At 53.0% G+C, this 16819-nt stretch overlaps 2 protein-coding genes across 2 annotated transcripts; one reads left to right on the forward strand and one right to left on the reverse strand.

Annotated features, from left to right (window-relative positions):
• The first annotated feature begins 2722 nt into the window (after nucleotides 1-2722).
• Nucleotides 2723-4392, forward strand: BDP81DRAFT_135100 (uncharacterized protein). Its single transcript, XM_060581779.1, has 4 exons — nucleotides 2723-3087; nucleotides 3782-3881; nucleotides 4007-4054; nucleotides 4130-4392. Exons 1-4 carry the CDS (start codon nucleotides 2902-2904, stop codon nucleotides 4249-4251), a joined length of 456 nt encoding a protein of 151 aa, XP_060450123.1. The 5' UTR covers nucleotides 2723-2901; the 3' UTR covers nucleotides 4252-4392.
• Nucleotides 4393-11379: 6987 nt separating this feature from the next.
• BDP81DRAFT_135391 (uncharacterized protein) lies at nucleotides 11380-12844 on the reverse strand. The gene is made up of 4 exons (XM_060581780.1): nucleotides 12583-12844; nucleotides 12410-12508; nucleotides 12039-12087; nucleotides 11380-11663 (listed from the first exon to the last, which is right to left on the reverse strand). The coding sequence occupies exons 1-4, from the start codon at nucleotides 12736-12738 to the stop codon at nucleotides 11506-11508; spliced, it is 462 nt and encodes a 153-aa protein (XP_060450124.1). The 5' UTR covers nucleotides 12739-12844; the 3' UTR covers nucleotides 11380-11505.
• Between the last annotated feature and the right edge of the window lie 3975 nt (nucleotides 12845-16819).

The following is a 16819-nucleotide window of genomic DNA, read 5'->3' on the forward strand; positions in this document are numbered from 1 at the left end:
TATATTATTTATATTGCCGGCCGTTATGGCGAACGGCGGGACTAACATCGTGGTTGTGCTATTCGTGGTGCTAATGGAGGATCTGGTCACGCGCGCCGTATCCATAGGCGTGGACTACATCCGTTTCCGATCGTCAGCATACGCCGGACGGGAAGGGCTACCGCGGGCCGCCCGGCTGGTAGTCGTTAGTACGGACGTTATTAGCGCGGGGGAGTTTTCCGCATATACCGACGGACTATTATATACCGGCTTGCTCCGACGGATATTCATCGACGAGTACTATACCGTTATTACGGATATCGGTTTCAGGGCTCGGCTAGGAGAGCTCCGAAGCTTATACCGCTATAGCTGCCCGTTAGTACTCTTGACTGCGACGATGCCGGAGGTGCTCGAGGACTAGTTCCGGGAGCAGATATTAGTAAAGGCGGTAACGATGGTACGGGATCGGACGACAAAGGTGAATTGCCGGTACCGGGTGGAGCAAGTCACGGCCGGGGGCGGGGCGGTGGAGCGGCAGGTGGCGGAGACGGCCAAGCGGCTAGAGGCCACGATATCCGGGGGGGAGAAGGGCGTAATCTACTACCGATCGAGGCGCCAATGCGTCGTCATAGCCGACGAGGTCGGCTGCGGCTTCCACCACAGCGGCATAAGCGAGGAAGAATACCACGGGGTGCGGGCAGGGTAGGCCGGGGGTGGGGGACAGCGATGGATCACGGCCACGTCGGGCTTGGGGACAGGGGTGGACATCCAGGGCATCGTGGCAGTGATCCACGCGGAACAGCCGTACGGGCTCGTGGACTTTGTGCAGCAGACAGGGCGAGGGGGACGGCGGGCAGGGGAGGTAGTAGAGTCGGTCATCGTGCACGACGGACGGCCGAGCCGGCCCGACCCGCACGGCAGCTCCGTAGACGAACGTAACCGGGCCGAGATGGAGGCGTTCGTGTCGACGGCAGGGTGTCGACGGACGGTCGTCAGTGCGTTTATGGACGGGGTTGCCGGCGAATCGTGCAAGGACATAGCGGGCGCGGAGCTTTGTGACCGATGCGAGGAGCAGGCGCGGACCGCTGCCCGGTGGAGCAACTTTGGGAAGGGGGAAGGGCGACGGGTCCGGACGCTGTTCCGCTGGCTGGACGAGGTTGCGGATGAGTACGCGGTATATCATGTCCGGCGCCACCACGTAAGAACCGAGAGGGAGGGGACGCCAGACGAGCCACGGTATACGCACCGGGACGAGTAGTGTAATAAGGTATCCGGCGAGGGCTACGCGGTGGTACGGAAGAAGATAACGTTCGGGCCGCTATCGTGCTACTTTACGTATAAACTACCGCTTAACTAGTGCGAGGAGAGGAGGGAAGGCGAGGCGGACGAGGAAGGGCGCTATAAAGATATTAACAAGGTATTGCCGGTGGTTCTGATTGGGCTAAAGAGCGGGAGGGTTCGGGAACTGGCGAAGAGGGAGTTTGGGGTTAATAGTGGCGACCGGGAGGGCTTTTTCCGGTGGGTCGGAGGACGGCGGCGGTTCCACAGGTCGGAGGGGACCAATATACATACATTATAGGAGGCCATTATATAGGAAGCATATAGAGGGGGTATATATTGGTTCGGGACGTAGCGATCTAGTTTCTACCGAGAAAAGAAGGAGAAACTAATCAAGAAACGAATTCTAGGTTTTTTTTTAATATAGAGGAGGAGGATGGAGAGGTGTTATAAATAAAACGAGGGTTACTTTATATTATATAGAAAAAAGGGTTAAGTTAATGAAGTATATAAAGAAGGTAGAGAAAAAGCGATATATGTTAGGGTTGAAAAGGTCATTATAGATAGAGTTTGATGAGAATAAGGGTTATTATTGATATTGATTTACGCTCTATTGCGAACCTTTATTGTAGTTCTTAGGGTTGTCTCCGTCGCCCGGCGTACTTGTATGCGGGGGCAACCCGTGGTGTCCAGCAGCCGGCAGGGCAGCGGTAGCCATGGTTAGGGTTAGGTTTATAAAGAAAGCTTAGGGTTAAGAATATAGAGAATAAAAAGTAGGTATAAGGTTTGAGGAGGGGTTGAATTTGTAAGAGGAAGAGGGAAAGAGGGTATAAGAGTAAGGATAAAGAAGTAAAATAAGATTATATTTTAGAAGAAGAGTAGGTATAATTAATAGAAGCGGTATTTGAAGCGCTGTTGTAAGCGGTATTTGAAGCGCTGTTGTAAGCGGTATTTGAAACGCTATTATAACCGCTGTTAAAACCGCTATTTGAGCCGGTATTTGAACCGCTGTTAAAACCGCTGTTAAAACCGCTATTTGAACCAGTATTGAACCGCTGTTAAAACCGCTGTTAAAACCGCTATTTGAACCAGTATTTGAACCACTGTTAAAACCGCTATTCGAACCAGTATTTGAACCACTGTTAAAACCGCTGTTAAAACCGCTATTCGAACCAGTATTTGAACCACTGTTAAAACCGCTATTCGAACCAGTATTTGAACCACTGTTAAAACCGCTATTCGAACCAGTATTTGAACCGCTGTTAAAACCGCTATTCGAACCAGTAGACGCCGCCCACGGCCCCGGCCCCCTCGGGTTAGGGCCAGCCTTGGGGGGGGGGGGGGGGGGGGAGGGGGAGGAGGGAAGGAGGGAGGGAGGGAGGGAGGGTTGGAGGGAGGGAGGGAGGAGAGGCTTAGGGACGTAAGTCATCATTATCGAAGCTTTTGCTTTGTGCCACAGTTGGTTGCCTTATCCAGCTCGTACCATTAGATTGAATAGTAAGAATATGGTATCTACGGTAATTCTATATTAAGTACCTACTATTACACTACGTAATGATGAAACCAGTGACTATATTATCTTGACGTTACCTAGGTATAAAAGCCTTTAGGTGTTTCCATCTGCCCCTAGGACAAAACAGAGATATGCCCCCAGGGGCAGAACAGAGATTTGCCCCCAGGTGCAGAACAGAGATATGCCCCCAGGTGCAGAACAGAGATATGCCCCCAGGGGCAGAACAGATCATCTGCCCCCAGGTGCAAAACAAGATATGCCCCCAGGGGCAGAACAGAGATATGCCCCCAGGTGCAGAACAGATCATCTGCCCCCAGGTGCAGAACTTCCTTATGCCCCCAGGTGCAAAACAAGATATGCCCCCAGGGGCAGAACAGAGATATGCCCCCAGGTACAAAACTTCCTTATGCCCCCAGGGGCAAAAGAAGATATGCCCCCAGGTGCAGAACAGAGATATGCCCCCAGGGGCAAAAGAAGATATGCCCCCAGGTGCAAAACAGAGATATGCCCCCAGGGGTAGAACAGAGATATGCCCCCAGGGGCAAAACAGAGATATGCCCCCAGGGGCAGAACTGATCATCTGCCCCCAGGTGCAGAACAGAGATATGCCCCCAGGGGCAAAAGAAGATATGCCCCCAGGTGCAAAACAGAGATATGCCCCCAGGGGTAGAACAGAGATATGCCCCCAGGGGCAGAACAGAGATATGCCCCCAGGTGCAAAACAGAGATATGCCCCCAGGTGCAGAAGAAGATATGCCCCAGGTGCAAAACAGAGATATGCCCCCAGGTACAAAACTTCCTTATGCCCCCAGGGGCAAAAGAAGATATGCCCCCAGGTGCAGAACAGAGATATGCCCCCAGGGGCAAAAGAAGATATGCCCCCAGGTGCAAAACAGAGATATGCCCCCAGGGGTAGAACAGAGATATGCCCCCAGGGGCAGAACAGAGATATGCCCCCAGGTGCAGAACAGATCATCTGCCCCCAGGTGCAGAACTTCCTTATGCCCCCAGGTGCAAAACAAGATATGCCCCCAGGGGCAGAACAGAGATATGCCCCCAGGGGCAGAACTGATCATCTGCCCCCAGGTGCAGAACAGAGATATGCCCCCAGGTGCAAAACTTCCTTATGCCCCCAGGGGCAAAAGAAGATATGCCCCCAGGGGCAGAACAGAGATATGCCCCCAGGTGCAGAACAGAGATATGCCCCCAGGGGCAGAACAGATCATCTGCCCCCAGGTGCAAAAGAAGATATGCCCCCAGGTGCAGAAGAAGATATGCCCCCAGGTGCAAAACAGAGATATGCCCCCAGGTGCAGAACAGAGATATGCCCCCAGGGGCAGAACAGATCATCTGCCCCAGGTGCAAAAGAAGATATGCCCCCAGGTGCAGAACTGATCATCTGCCCCCAGGTGCAGAACAGAGATATGCCCCCAGGTGCAGAACAGAAATTTGCCCCCAGGACAAAACAGAGATATGCATAGTTACCTTATTATGAGGAGTCTGTTTGCTACGCGCGCGTGCGTCCAGCCCACGGAAAGCTCCCTAAGGTAAAAACCTCATGTTGAGGACTTAAGCGAAAACACATCGTTGAAATAAAAAGAGGAGGTTAATAGATAATTACCTGAACGCGGTATATGTAGAGATTCAAGAAAAGAAGCCTTTACATCAACATAAATAAAGAAGGATAAGGAGGAGTTGCACCTAGAGCAGCAGTAGGCGTGACGGACGAGCGCGAACGGAGCTAAGAGAAGAGTGAAAGGAACCTATAGAGGAAGACAGGAAGAAGAAGAAGAAGAGGAAGACAGGAAGAAGAAGAAGAGGAAGAAGGACGCGACTAGAACAATAAGGACGCGACCAGAACAGTACGGTCGATAACAGGCTGTTAATAGACCGAATAGGTAGCTGAAACGCGTTAAACTAAACGGGTATAGCGTCGCAAAAAGCAATACCTTGCCTAACGCGTTTGGAGAGGATGCACCGTATAGCCATAAGATGCGTTGCATTCTCCTTGCCAGTAGCAGGCAAACCGATACCAATAAAGATAAGCATAGTAAGGAAGGAAGGTAAAGGAGCTATTACGACGCGTAAAAATACTATTTGAAGTAAGGTAGATAGATGACGGAAGAGGGGGGATAAAAAGTTGGGTATATGGTGGTAAGGGGAGAGTGGTTATCAACATGGGGAGGCAGAGCAGGGGCGTACGTGGGGCTACTGATGGAGCGAGGGAGACTGTAGCGCAGCTCGCCGGCAGATATGGGGATTAGTAATTCCGCTTCCGCGCGTGATGCTTCAACTGCACCCAGCCAGCAGTCAAAGAGAGCAGCGTCAAAGGAGGCATATCGCAGCAGGTACACCACCACACTAGAGTAAGAGTAGATACGTAGGTAGAAAATGATTTATAGAATGTTGTTTTAGTAGTTGTTAGGTTCTTATATTGATATAGTGAAGTACGGCTATGTGATGAATAAAAGTGTATAATTGAATGTAAAAGTAAGAGCAAAGTGAAGATGAAATAATGGTAGGCAAAGCTTTTTCTCCCACAACGAACTGCTTGCAACAACATACTAGAGCTTTCCTAACCTTGAGCAATTCAACTACAGCTAGCATATGCGCGCATATAAAAGGACTGTTGACGAGCTGGGCCTGGGAGGCAGTAATTTACACTACGGTGAAATATAGTATGTTATATAATTGTAAACTAGTGTAGCCTGAAGCTGACTAGATGGGTCTTTCCCTACTAGATAAGCGCTTTATCTGTTTGATCTAGGGAATCGACTGGATGGAGGTGTTAAGGACAGGTAGAAGTGCCGAGACGAGCTCTAGCCAGACCAAGATAAGGTGAATGGCTATAGTATAGCTCCTCCTAACATGCAAGCTCACACGATGAAGGTGAATCCTATCCACAACCCTAGGGTGTTCAATACTAGATAGGGCCAGCGCTTGCTCTCAAAGCCTGCCCTCAAAGCCTGCCCTCAAAGCCGGCTATAGGAAGCCAGCGGCGGAGCGGACCCGGCGGCGACCCACCCGGAGGCATCGCGCTCCATACGTCGGTAGCCCAAGGCGACCAATCAGCAGGCAGAGACCCCTACCAGCACCTGCCCGGTCCCAGACCCTTTAACATGGTCGTATATAATAAAAGCCTAGGCCAACCCACACCCACCTCATCAGAACCCCAGAGGAAACCAACCATCACCACCACAATGCCACAGACGACAACAACAGAGAAGAAGCGGAAGAGAAGGGCAAGGGACGCTGCCGAGGCGGCGCCCAACCGAAAACGCCAGACGAAAGAGGATGCCTTCCTTGGCGAGAGCGAATCAGTCCGGGAGCGCGCCAGGCCCTACCTGCTCGCCGTGGCCAAGATGCTAGTCGATACGCTCGGGACGAGGTGGAGCGTCGGCAGGAACCGCCCGCTCGAGGCAGGGCATGCTCGCGAACTGAAGGAGGTCTTTAAGAGGAGCGGTCTAGAACGCCGCGCCTCAGAACACCGCATCCTCGTACTCTGCGGCGCCGAGGAGGTCCGCCGCATGCAAAGCGCGCAGCCAGGGAGCGACCGGGGCGGCGAGGACGACTTTCTCGGCTGGGCCGCGGTGAACGGCAGCACGCCCGAGGTGATGGCAGGCCAGCACCGCATCGAGGCCCTCCGGGCGTATATGAAGGAGACGGGCGGGTCGGCGTCGGACCTATGGTGGACGTGCGAGCTCTACGACCAAGGTGGGCAACCAACCGGTACCGCCCACGGGTAAGCGGGCGCGGCGGGAAGGCTAACGGCAGCTAGACCGCCTACCATCCGACCTCAACCTCAAGTTACGAGTCAACCGGAGGGACCCAAGCCAAGCCGACACCCACGGCCAGATCTGGACGCAGCTGGTATCGATCGGCCGCGACGCCGAAGGGCCGCTCCGGCGCGGGCGTGTCAACGGTGATCTCAAGCTCGTAGAGGCGCTACGGCTGGGTAGCGAGAAGGGTTTCCCAATGCGAAGGCTGGTCACGTTATGGAACCACCAAGGATGGCGGGACATGACGACGAGATGGTGCCGCACAAGGCTGGGCCTCGAGACCTTCAGCATCTCGACGTTCGAATGGATGGCCCGGCTCCGGGTCGACGACTACTGGTTTTCGACGCTGGACACGGTGCTCCGCACCATCGAGGCCCTGCCGCTCGACGGGTGCGGCGAACCCGGGCAGGCCGACTGGCACCGGATGGCAGCAGGTCTCGGAGGGGTCGGCCGACCACGGGACGCAGTGGAATCCTTTTTCTTCAAGGACGAGGGCGGCCGTCGCGCCCGGCGGGACGAAGGCCTGCTCGCATTCCTGGACGACGTCAGATACGGCGCCGTGTGCGAGGCCATTGCGGCCGCTCCCGAGCTCGCCTTCCCCGACCTACGGCGCTTCCTCCGCACCAAGAAGGCCGACGCACAAACGGCGGTCCGTATCCTCCAGCACACCATCGCCTGGATCGACCAGGATAGCGCCGTCGCCGTTGACGAGGTAAACCCCAAGACCCAGAACAAGCCATTACTACGAGAGCACCTGCTGGACGCGCTCGGCAAGATCGGCCGGTCTCGCGGCGTCAAGGGCCATACCGCCTCGGCAGCGGCGGCGCAACAGCTGCAGCAGCGCGTCCTCAACTTTGTCCGGGATCACATCGACGAGTTTACCGCAACGGAGGAGGCCAAGACGCTTATCAACGACAATATGTCACTCGTCAACAGTCCGGCCTATGCCGACCGGTTTACCCTCGACTCCTGGGCCCGCCTTCTGCGCCTTGTGAGGCGTGACACCGACGTAGACGGCCACACACTCCGCCCGGAGTGGCAGACCGCCCACGCGACGCGCCAGAGAGGGATTAGAAACAGGTCTAGCGCTGGTGCGGACGTTTTGTGTAGATGTGTTCCGGCTAGCCGCCGACCGCCCCGGGCTATATGACGCCGCTATACGTTCAGACCTCTAATGTAAGATCGAGGCGCTCATCGCAGGCCTCCCTAACGATATATTAATACTAAGTAGCCGCGCCGCCGAGTTACACCCCTAGCCCGGGAGGCACCATCGGGATTCTAATACCGGCGTACCGAGTAAGGATACAGTACCAAGCCGAACCGAAACGCCGGAACCCCCGGTGGTTCGTACGTTCGGTTCGGGTGGACGACGTACTTCGTCGCCGGTATTAGAATCCGCGATGGTGCCTCCCGGGCTAGGGGGTAGAACTCGGCGGCGCGGCTACTTAGTATTAATATATCGTTAGGGAGGCCTGCGATGAGCGCCTCGATCTTACATTGAGGTCTGAACGTATAGCGGCGTCATATAGCCCGGGGCGGTCGGCGGCTAGCCGGAACACATCTACAAAAACGTCCGCACCAGCGCTGAGACCTGTTTCTGATGCCCTCTCTAGCGCGTCGCGTGGGCGGTCTGCCACTCCGGGCGGAGTGTGTGGCCGTCTACGTCGGTGTCACGCCTCACAAGGCGCAGAAGGCGGGCCCAGGAGTCGAGGGTAAACCGGTCGGCATAGGCCGGACTGTTGACGAGTGACATATTGTCGTTGATAAGCGTCTTGGCCTCCTCCGTTGCGGTAAACTCGTCGATGTGATCCCGGACAAAGTTGAGGACGCGCTGCTGCAGCTGTTGCGCCGCCGCTGCCGAGGCGGTATGGCCCTTGACGCCGCGAGACCGGCCGATCTTGCCGAGCGCGTCCAGCAGGTGCTCTCGTAGTAATGGCTTGTTCTGGGTCTTGGGGTTTACCTCGTCAACGGCGACGGCGCTATCCTGGTCGATCCAGGCGATGGTGTGCTGGAGGATACGGACCGCCGTTTGTGCGTCGGCCTTCTTGGTGCGGAGGAAGCGCCGTAGGTCGGGGAAGGCGAGCTCGGGAGCGGCCGCAATGGCCTCGCACACGGCGCCGTATCTGACGTCGTCCAGGAATGCGAGCAGGCCTTCGTCCCGCCGGGCGCGACGGCCGCCCTCGTCCTTGAAGAAAAAGGATTCCACTGCGTCCCGTGGTCGGCCGACCCCTCCGAGACCTGCTGCCATCCGGTGCCAGTCGGCCTGCCCGGGTTCGCCGCACCCGTCGAGCGGCAGGGCCTCGATGGTGCGGAGCACCGTGTCCAGCGTCGAAAACCAGTAGTCGTCGACCCGGAGCCGGGCCATCCATTCGAACGTCGAGATGCTGAAGGTCTCGAGGCCCAGCCTTGTGCGGCACCATCTCGTCGTCATGTCCCGCCATCCTTGGTGGTTCCATAACGTGACCAGCCTTCGCATCGGGAAACCCTTCTCGCTACCCAGCCGTAGCGCCTCTACGAGCTTGAGATCACCGTTGACACGCCCGCGCCGGAGCGGCCCTTCGGCGTCGCGGCCGATCGATACCAGCTGCGTCCAGATCTGGCCGTGGGTGTCGGCTTGGCTTGGGTCCCTCCGGTTGACTCGTAACTTGAGGTTGAGGTCGGATGGTAGGCGGTCTAGCTGCCGTTAGCCTTCCCGCCGCGCCCGCTTACCCGTGGGCGGTACCGGTTGGTTGCCCACCTTGGTCGTAGAGCTCGCACGTCCACCATAGGTCCGACGCCGACCCGCCCGTCTCCTTCATATACGCCCGGAGGGCCTCGATGCGGTGCTGGCCTGCCATCACCTCGGGCGTGCTGCCGTTCACCGCGGCCCAGCCGAGAAAGTCGTCCTCGCCGCCCCGGTCGCTCCCTGGCTGCGCGCTTTGCATGCGGCGGACCTCCTCGGCGCCGCAGAGTACGAGGATGCGGTGTTCTGAGGCGCGGCGTTCTAGACCGCTCCTCTTGAAGACCTCCTTTAGTTCGCGAGCATGCCCTGCCTCGAGCGGGCGGTTCCTGCCGACGCTCCACCTCGTCCCGAGCGTATCGACTAGCATCTTGGCCACGGCGAGCAGGTAGGGCCTGGCGCGCTCCCGGACTGATTCGCTCTCGCCAAGGAAGGCATCCTCTTTCGTCTGGCGTTTTCGGTTGGGCGCCGCCTCGGCAGCGTCCCTTGCCCTTCTCTTCCGCTTCTTCTCTGTTGTTGTCGTCTGTGGCATTGTGGTGGTGATGGTTGGTTTCCTCTGGGGTTCTGATGAGGTGGGTGTGGGTTGGCCTAGGCTTTTATTATATACGACCATGTTAAAGGGTCTGGGACCGGGCAGGTGCTGGTAGGGGTCTCTGCCTGCTGATTGGTCGCCTTGGGCTACCGACGTATGGAGCGCGATGCCTCCGGGTGGGTCGCCGCCGGGTCCGCTCCGCCGCTGGCTTCCTATAGCCGGCTTTGAGGGCAGGCTTTGAGGGCAGGCTTTGAGAGCAAGCGCTGGCCCTATCTAGTATTGAACACCCTAGGGTTGTGGATAGGATTCACCTTCATCGTGTGAGCTTGCATGTTAGGAGGAGCTATACTATAGCCATTCACCTTATCTTGGTCTGGCTAGAGCCCGTCTCGGCACTTCTACCTGTCCTTAACACCTCCATCCAGTCGATTCCCTAGATCAAACAGATAAAGCGCTTATCTAGTAGGGAAAGACCCATCTAGTCAGCTTCAGGCTACACTAGTTTACAATTATACAACATACTATATTTCACCGTAGTGTAAATTACTGCCTCCCAGGCCCAGCTCGTCAACAGTCCTTTTATATGCGCGCATATGCTAGCTGTAGTTGAATTGCTCAAGGTTAGGAAAGCTCTAGTATGTTGTTGCAAGCAGTTCGTTGTGGGAGAAAAAGCTTTGCCTAACATTATTTCATCTTCACTTTGCTCTTACTTTTACATTCAATTATACACTTTTATTCATCACATAGCCGTACTTCACTATATCAATATAAGAACCTAACAACTACTAAAACAACATTCTGTGAATCATTTTCTACCTACGTATCTACTCTTACTCTAGTGTGGTGGTGTGCCTGCTGCGATATGCCTCCTTTGACGCTGCTCTCTTTGACTGCTGGCTGGGTGCAGTTGAAGCATCACGCGCGGAAGCGGAATTACTAATCCCCATATCTGCCGGCGAGCTGCGCTGCAGTCTCCCTCGCTCCATCAGTAGCCCCACGTACGCCCCTGCTCTGCCTCCCCATGTTGATAACCACTCTCCCCTTACCACCATATACCCAACTTCTTATCCCCCCTCTTCCGTCATCTATCTACCTTACTTCAAGTAGTATTCTTACGCGTCGTAATAGCTCCTTTACTTTCCTTCCTTACTATGCTTATCTTTATTGGTGTCGGTTTGGCTGCTACTGGCAAGGAGAATGCAACGCATCTTATGGCTATACGGTGCATCCTCTCCAAACGCGTTAGGCAAGGTATTGCTTTTTGCGACGCTATACCCGTTTAGTTTAACGCGTTTCAGCTACCTATTCGGTCTATTGACAGCCTGTTGTCGACCGTACTGTTCTGGTCGCGTCCTTATTGTTCTGGTCGCGTCCTTCTTCCTCTTCTTCTTCTTCCTGTCTTCCTCTTCTTCTTCTTCTTCCTGTCTTCCTCTATAGGTTCCTTTTACTCTTCTCTATCCTCCGTTCGCGCTCGTCCGCCACGCCTGCTGCTGCTCTAGGTGCAACTCCTCCTTATCTTTCTTTATTTATGTTGATGTAAAGGCTTCTTTTCTTGAATCTCTACATGTACCGCGTTCAGGTAATTATCTATTAACGTCCTCTTTTTATTTCAACGATGTGTTTTAGCTTAAGTCCTCAGTATGAGGTTTTTACCTTAGGGAGCTTTCCGTGGGCTGGACGCACGCGCGCGTAGCAAACAGACTCCTCATAATAAGGTAACTATGCATATCTCTGTTTTGTCCTGGGGGCATATCTTGTTCTGCACCTGGGGGCAAATCTCTGTTCTGCACCTGGGGGCATATCTTGTTTTGCACCTGGGGGCATATCTTGTTTTGCACCTGGGGGCATATCTCTGTTCTGCACCTGGGGGCAAATCTCTGTTCTGCCCCTGGGGGCATATCTCTGTTCTGCCCCTGGGGGCAGATGATCAGTTCTGCACCTGGGGGCATATCTTCTTTTGCACCTGGGGGCATATCTCTGTTTTGCACCTGGGGGCAGATGATCAGTTCTGCACCTGGGGGCATATCTTCTTTTGCACCTGGGGGCATATCTCTGTTCTGCCCCTGGGGGCAGATGATCAGTTCTGCACCTGGGGGCATATCTTGTTTTGCCCCTGGGGGCATATCTTGTTTTGCACCTGGGGGCATATCTCTGTTTTGCACCTGGGGGCAGATGATCAGTTCTGCCCCTGGGGGCAGATCTCTGTTCTGCCCCTGGGGGCATATCTCAGTTCTGCACCTGGGGGCATATCTCTGTTCTGCACCTGGGGGCATATCTTCTTTTGCACCTGGGGGCATATCTCTGTTCTGCACCTGGGGGCATATCTCAGTTCTGCACCTGGGGGCATATCTTCTTTTGCACCTGGGGGCAGATGATCAGTTCTGCCCCTGGGGGCATATCTTCTTTTGCACCTGGGGGCATATCTCTGTTCTGCACCTGGGGGCATATCTCAGTTCTGCACCTGGGGGCATATCTTCTTTTGCACCTGGGGGCAGATGATCAGTTCTGCCCCTGGGGGCATATCTTCTTTTGCACCTGGGGGCATATCTCTGTTCTGCACCTGGGGGCATATCTCAGTTCTGCACCTGGGGGCATATCTTCTTTTGCACCTGGGGGCAGATGATCAGTTCTGCCCCTGGGGGCATATCTTCTTTTGCACCTGGGGGCATATCTCTGTTCTGCACCTGGGGGCATATCTTCTTTTGCCCCTGGGGGCAGATCTCTGTTCTGCCCCTGGGGGCATATCTTGTTTTGCACCTGGGGGCAGATCTCTGTTCTGCACCTGGGGGCATATCTCTGTTCTGCACCTGGGGGCATATCTTCTTTTGCACCTGGGGGCATATCTCAGTTCTGCTCCTGGGGGCATATCTTGTTTTGCACCTGGGGGCATATCTTGTTTTGCCCCTGGGGGCATATCTTCTTTTGCCCCTGGGGGCATATCTCTGTTTTATCCTAGGGGCAGATGGAAACACCTAAAGGCTTTTATACCTAGGTAACGTCAAGATAATATAGTCACTGGTTTCATCATTACGTAGTGTAATAGTAGGTACTTAATATAGAACTACCGTAGATACCATATTCTTACTATTCAATCTAATGATACGAGCTGGACAAGGCAACCAACTGTGGCACAAAGCAAAAGCTTCGATAATGATGACCTACGTCCCTAAGCCTCTCCTCCCTCCCCCTCCCTCCCTCCCTCCTTCCCAACCTTCCCCCCCACCCCACCCTTCCCCCCAAGGCTCTGGCCCTAACCCGAAGGGGGCCGGGGCCGTGGGCGGCGTCTACTTAATTAGCCGTTGCCTAACAATTAAAACAGCCGTTTCCTAACCCTTAAAATAGCCGTTGTCTAACAATGAAAATAGCCGTTGTCTAACTAGTAAAACAGCCGTTGTCTAACACTCAAAACACCCGTTGCCTAACCATTAAAATAGCCCTTTCCCAACCCTTAAAACACCCGTTGTCTAACACTTCAAATAGCGCTTGTCTACTACTTAATTAGCCGTTACCTAATACCTAACACACCGGTTTTCTAACACGTATAATAGCCGTTTTCTTACTCTTAACATACCCGTGCCCCAACCCTTAACATACCCCTTTTCTATCCCTTAACACACCCCTTTTCTAACACCTAAAATAGCCCTTGCTTAATACTAAAATACCCCTTTCCTAACCCTTACACTTTTACTCACTATTTTACAATACTACTTCTCATTTATCAACTCCTACTACTATACTCCTTATTATCTCTCCTTCTATCCATTTGAACTTGACATCTATATCACCTTCTCATTTCATCCTACATTATACAATATACTCTAACCTACTTTCTATTCTATCTTATAATTACTTCTACCTATCTTTACTAAGAACCTTCTTCATTAATCGCTTTATTCTTATTTCTTACACCCCTACCTTACTCTACCTTACTATATATATCTGTATACCCTATAAACCCTTATTCTACACTATACTAAAACTAACTTACTATACTGCTTTATAATCTAGTACGTAATTCTAATCTTAATTCTATTGCTCTTATTTCTTTACCCCTTTATATATTTATCCTACTACCATCTCTATAATAAATACTATGTAATCTAATTACTTTATATAAATCTATTTATATAAAAACTTCCTCTTATATAAAACTCTTTAATCTATTCTTTCTTTATTGATTATTTCCTACTATATAACCTTATTCCTTAACTACACTACTATCTTCTATCTTTATTTTCTTCTTAAAATAAAGTAATACTAATCTACTCCTCATCGTACTAATATATATTTCCTCTTTTTATTATACCACCTTTCTAATTCTAAATTTCATCAACTCCTCTCTATTCTTACACCCTAACATCGTGCTCTTGAATATAATTCCTATTTATTACGAGAACTATATTAATCCAAAATCCAAAGAACTTAGAAGACTTTATAATCTCTTTCTTATATATACTATTATGTACTACCTCGTAATTAATAATAACGGTTTAAATAGCGATTATACAGCGGTTCAAATACCAGTTCAGATACCGGTTTAAATAGCGGTTTAAATAGCGGTTTTAACAGCGGTTTTAACAGCGGTTTTAACAGCGGTTCAATACTGGTTCGAATAGCGGTTTTAACAGCGGTCTTAACAGCGGTCTCAACAGCGGTTCAAATACCGGCTCAAATAGCGGTTTTAACAGCGGTCTTAACAGCGGTTTTAACAGCGGTTTTAACAGCGGTTTTAACAGCGGTTCAATACTGGTTCGAATAGCGGTTTTAACAGCGGTCTTAACAGCGGTTTTAACAGCGGTTTTAACAGCGGTTTTAACAGCGGTTCAATACTGGTTCGAATAGCGGTTTTAACAGCGGTTTTAACAGCGGTTATAATAGCGTTTCAAATACCGCTTACAACAGCGCTTCAAATACCGCTTCTATTAATTATACCTACTCTTCTTCTAAAATATAATCTTATTTCACTTCTTTATCCTTACTCTTATACCCTCTTTCCCTCTTCCTCTTACAAATTCAACCCCTCCTCAAACCTTATACCTACTTTTTATTCTCTATATTCTTAACCCTAAGCTTTCTTTCTAAACCTAACCCTAACCATGGCTACCGCTGCCCTGCCGGGTGCTGGACACCACGGGTTGCCCCCGCATACAAGTACGCCGGGCGACGGAGACAACCCTAAGAACTACAATAAAGGTTCGCAATAGAGCGTAAATCAATATCAATAATAACCCTCATTCTCATCAAACTCTATCTATAATGACCTTTTCAACCCTAACATATGTCGCTTTTTCTCTACCTTCTTTATATACTTCATTAACTTAACCCTTTTTTCTATATAATATAAAGTAACCCTCGTTTTATTTATAACACCTCTCCATCCTCCTCCTCTATACTAAAAAAAAACCTAGAATTCGTTTCTTATTAGTTTCTCCTTCTTTTCTCGGTAGAAACTAGATCGCTACGTCCCGAACCAATATATACCCCCTCTATATGCTTCCCATATAATTGGCCTCCCATAATGCATGCATATTAGTCCCCTCCGACCCGTGGAACCGCCGCCGTCCTCCGAGCCACCGGAAAAAGCCCTCCCGGTCGCCACTATCAACCCCAAACTCCCTCTTCGCCAGTTCCCGAACCCTCCCGCTCTTTAGCCCATCAGAACCACCGGCAACACCTTGTCAATATCTTCATAGCGCCCTTCCTCGTCCGCCTCGCCTTCCCTCCTCTCCTCGCACCAGTTAAGCGGCAGCTTACACGTAAAGCAGCACGATAGCGGCCCGAACGTTATCTTTTTCCGTACCACCGCGTAGCCCTCGCCGGATACCTTTTGTACTACTCGTCCCGGCGCTTGTGCCGTAGCTCGTCTGGCGTCCCCTCCCTCTCGGTTCTTACGTGGTGGCGCCGGACATGACATACCGCGCACTTATCCGCAACCTCGTCCAGCCAGCGGAACAGCGTCCGGACCCGTCGCCCTTCCCCCTTCCCAAAGTTGCTCCACCGCTCGCCCTGTCTGGCCCTGCCTCTTCCTCCACTGGCGGTAGCGGTCCGCGCCTGCTCCTCGCATCGGTCATAAAGCTCCGCGCCCGCTATGTCCTTGCACGATTCGCCGGAACCCCGTCCATAAACGTACTGACGACCGTCCGTCGATACCCTGCCGTCGACACGAACGCCTCCATCTCGGCCCGGTTACGTTCGTCTACGGAGCTGCCGTGCGGGTCGGGCCGGCTCGGCCGTCCGTCGTGCACGATGACCGACTCTACTACCTCCCCTGCCCGCCGTCCTCCTCGCCCTGTCTGCTGCACAAAGTCCACGAGCCCGTACGGCTGTTCCGCGTGGATCACTGCCACGATGCCCTGGATGTCCACCCCTGTCCCCAAGCCCGACGTGGCCGTGATCCATCGCTGTCCCCCACCCCCGGCCCACCCTGCCCGCACCCCGTGGCATTCTTCCTCGCTTATGCCGCTGTGGTGAAGCCGTAGCCGACCTCGTCGGCTATGACGACGTATTGGCGCCTCGATCGGTAGTAGATTACGCCTTCTCCCCCCCGGACATCGTGGCCTCTAGCCGCTTGGCCGTCTCCGCCACCTGCCGCTCCACCGCCCCGCCCCCGGCCGTGACTTGCTCCACCCGGTACCGGCAATTTACCTTCGTCGTCCGATCCCGCACTATCGTTGCCGCCTCCACTAACATCTGCTCCCGGAACTAGTCCTCGAGCACCTCCGGCATCGTCGCAGTTAAGAGTATTAACGGGTAGCTGTAGCGGTGTAAGCTTCGGAGCTCTCCTAGCCGAGCCCTTAAACCGATATCCGTGATAACGGTGTGGCACTCGTTGATAAATATCCGTCGGAGTAAGCCGGTATATAAGTAGTCCGTCGGTATATTACGGAAAACTCCCCCGCGCTGACGACGTCCGCGCTGACGACTACCAGCCGGGCGGCCCGCGGTAGCCCTTCCCGTCCGGCGTGCGCTGACGATCGGAAACGGATGTAGTCCACGCCCATGGACACGGCGCGCGTGAC

The sequence above is a fragment of the Colletotrichum phormii genome (genome assembly GCF_030913505.1).
Source record: "Colletotrichum phormii strain CBS 102054 chromosome Unknown BDP81scaffold_3, whole genome shotgun sequence".
In the NCBI taxonomy this organism is placed as follows: Eukaryota; Fungi; Ascomycota; class Sordariomycetes; order Glomerellales; family Glomerellaceae; genus Colletotrichum; species Colletotrichum phormii.